The sequence below is a fragment of the Phanerochaete carnosa genome, assembly GCF_000300595.1.
Source record: "Phanerochaete carnosa HHB-10118-sp unplaced genomic scaffold PHACAscaffold_470, whole genome shotgun sequence".
Taxonomy (NCBI): Eukaryota; Fungi; Basidiomycota; class Agaricomycetes; order Polyporales; family Phanerochaetaceae; genus Phanerochaete; species Phanerochaete carnosa.
The window spans coordinates 1-3,437 of NW_006768097.1; the positions used below are offsets into that span (position 1 = coordinate 1).

Consider the following 3,437-nt stretch of genomic DNA (forward strand, 5'->3'; position numbering starts at 1 on the left):
GAATTGAGTGAAACTCTGTCCCAGTGAAGCTGTAATGGATTTCAGGCCATGTGGATTGCACATCATAGTGATGAAAAATGTTGGTGAGCCATATGCACAGCAATTGCAAGTGAATCCACAATCTGTTCAGATGCTCAGCAATTGGAGCCAAGGAAGGAGGGAAGATGAATGTTCTGGGTTGGTTCAACAGCATCAACACCCATTAGCTCTGCATCCTCGGTCATGACACTGTTGGTTGTTGTGAATGTACTTCAGGCAATACTCCAGGTTTCGTGTGAACATGTCAACAAGATATTCATTTGTTAAGTGGCCAAACAAAGAAAAACACTCTTCACGAAGGAGTAGAGCATGGTAGTACCAGATCTGAGTGGTGCTCTCATGGATTGGAGGCACACTATCAGCAGGATGAGGGGTACCACGGCAGACCTGATCTTTATCACCTACTGTTCCCCACCCTAGCATACCGGAGGGGAAAAACAGAGGGTAAGCAAGTGGTTCCCACAGTTGGCTCACAGTTGGTATGGCGTGATTGCTTTCACCAGTGCAGGTGATGATGAGTCAACGTGAGCAAACCTCTGCCTAAGCGGTATTGTCGTAGGATATGAAAGCGGCAATTTCGAGAGCTATGCCTGTGCCTTCAATGATAACACGAGCATTGGAACAGAGCTGAGGAGGAATTTGGCTTAGAACCCAAAAATACAGAGTGAAAGGGTTACACTGCAGCAAGGCAAGCTGCATAGCTCGTATCCAAGGTGGTGGTAGATGACAAGCGTGGTCATCATTGCGAGGCACTTTCACTGCCAAAAATCCATTGTACAATATCCATCATACAGCCGAGTTTGCATGGTTGGGTCGAACTCAGTGTTAGACCTTGCCTTGAATAGTGATGAATCCATAATCACCTCCTGTATCAGGAAACTGAGCAGTAGTTTCCATAGACACAAAGGAAAAGATGGAGTTGAGAATGTGACTCAACTCAGATATTTGTGGGTCCTTCAAAAATACATCAAATTTGTGCGGAAGAGGAGGAAGAGGGTGAAAATTGTTTATATATGCACCGTTAGGACCACAACAAAAGCCAATTTTTTTGCCTGTGAGAAGCAGAATGTTACAATGGTGACAGTGGTGTGCTCGTTGACCACGACCCCCCTAAGATAGCTGAACTGAAGGCAATCGAGTGACATCCCAAGTTCTTGACATTGCTAATAAGAGGCAGTTATAGAGAATGTGTTAATACCCTGCTAAAAGTATAGCAACTTCAATGCACGCACCTTTCAACTAGTGAGATGACGGTCATGGACAAAAATTGCTGCGGACAATGTCTTAATAGTGTTGCAGACATTTGTAGCATCCTGTTGCAATCGAAACCTGAGACCCAATTAGTGTAAGCATAATTACAGGTATCTGGGAAGCTGTAAAAGATGATGCTTACTGCGCGCTGTCAGCTGTTGACAACTGGAATAGTGAGGGCTTTCCTCCTCAGATTTGGTGATGAATGCAGCATGCTTGTCCGAGCAGACTGTGGGATAGGTGGCACATGGCTCACATGCAAATGAGTCCAAGGTATCATTTGCACAGCAGTATCAGCGGATTTACAAAGGCTGTGCACGATCAACAACAAGACATTCATTGAGGGCCAGTCATCATAGAGTAGTTTGCTTCTGTTGTGCTCAGCACTAGCATGAAACTCTGTTCTGAATGTCAGTATGACAATTAGGCGAGTGAAATGATTACTCACCTTGGAGATGACAACTTCACCTACATAGCCAATGCTAAAGGTGGGTCAGCATGGAAGTGAATAGCACAACAGAGATGGAGGCAAAAGAGACCAAATAAAGCTGCAGAGAGCTTGCGCAGTACAACGTAGAGAGCATGACAGTGAGCAAGATATAACATAGACCACAAATAGTGGCATAATAAGACAGTAGTTATGTACATAAGGTGATAGTCAATGGAGAAGTTGTAGTTAAGAGGAGCCCGTAAGCAAGGACATGTGCAGCCAAACAGTACCCAATATGTACATGAACAGGCAAGTTCCAAAGAAAGCATGGCCGTTGTCCATAGAGAGCGTATGCTGGTAGAAGGCAAATGCAAAACAGCTTTCATTAGTCGCACAGTGGCTAAACACACATACAGCATGACAGAAATAAGGGCATTAATATTTCTTTATGAATACACAGACAGACAATAACAGAAATATATGTGGCAAGAAATAGAAGAATTACTGTCTGGCCTTTCTTTTGCCAGCAGCCTTTGCACTGAAAGCAGTTGTGTCTTCCATAGAACCACTAGAGAGCATTGCGACAGGCTCTTGTTGCTCAGCCGGGGACACTTCACCAGCAGCAGATCCAGGTTCAGGTAATGTTGACTGAGAAGAACCTGATGGGCCTGCAAGCGATGAAGTACTTGCAGTGGAGGACAACAGAAAGGTCCTGAGAAGTAGGATCAGACAAAGCAATACCACGAACACTAAAGTCACTCACCCAGAAGCAATGTATGCATTGTACTTCCTCTTCTTGGCTGGAGGTGTCACAGGAGAGGTCCAGCACCTTAAGTGGGCACACTGGCAGGGAGTGCATTGAATGTGAGTGATTCAGCCTCAATGGTCACCATGCCATCAGAACAGCGGTCTTTGCACAAAATACTGACAATCTGTGCATTTGATTGCAAGCTAGGAAGTGGAACACGATTCCACCAGGGGGTGGCACCAGTAAATTTGGCCCTTATATAATGATGAGACAGGCTCAGAGGAGAAGCAGAAAGCACAACATACTCGAAGGTAAAACCCTTCTTTCCATCTTGCATGCAATCTGAAACCTCCAGCATGACACGCTTGTTGTTGTCAATAGCAGTGACATCGTGCACAGAGCGGACAATGCCAGTAGCAAAAAGGCAAGGCAGGATCTCGGGGAGGTTGCCGTCGTAGTCATTGTCAGAAGGGTCGCTGGGAAAAGGATAAATCTGGATGGCATTGAGAAGAGCAGGGCCTATCACATGTTAGCATGAGTGAAGAAGAAGGAGCAAGGGGCAATACCTTTAACAGAAATATACACCCGGGTGTAGGCAAACACAACTGTATTGTCAGGAAGCACTACATTATCCTTCGGGCTGTATACACAAAGTTCTGTGGGTACACCTTTTTCAGATACTCTGATGGGCTGCAACAGTGTTGTAATAGCAGTAGTAAATTGTAGACTGACTGCTTTGAGCATGGCAGCAATGATAGTGCATGAGCCAGCAGATATGACAAGAAAGGATGTGAGGGAAGAGTCCTGGCAGCCACGGTCGCATTTTGTAGAGTCGGCACCATTTGTAGCAAAGGAGGTGTGGCGGAGGCAATGGCACCGCAGGCAGCAAGGAGATGAAAGACAGGGCATAGGGCAAACGGAGACTGCTGATGAGATGACAACAGGGCGTGGGGCAAGTGGAGACCAGTG

At 45.8% G+C, this 3,437-nt stretch overlaps 2 protein-coding genes across 2 annotated transcripts; both read right to left on the reverse strand.

The window, feature by feature from the left end:
• Positions 1-864: 864 nt before the first annotated feature.
• On the reverse strand, positions 865-1,143 carry PHACADRAFT_108727 (uncharacterized protein; the record flags this gene model as incomplete). Its single annotated transcript, XM_007402830.1, has 1 exon — positions 865-1,143. A coding segment is annotated over one exon (279 nt), but the record flags the coding sequence as incomplete, so codon positions are not given.
• Positions 1,144-2,221: 1,078 nt separating this feature from the next.
• On the reverse strand, positions 2,222-3,212 carry PHACADRAFT_202670 (uncharacterized protein; the record flags this gene model as incomplete). The annotated part of the gene is made up of 5 exons (XM_007402831.1): positions 2,222-2,432; positions 2,484-2,563; positions 2,650-2,722; positions 2,774-2,987; positions 3,035-3,212. The coding sequence occupies 5 exons, from the start codon at positions 3,210-3,212 to the stop codon at positions 2,222-2,224; spliced, it is 756 nt and encodes a 251-aa protein (XP_007402893.1).
• Between the last annotated feature and the right edge of the window lie 225 nt (positions 3,213-3,437).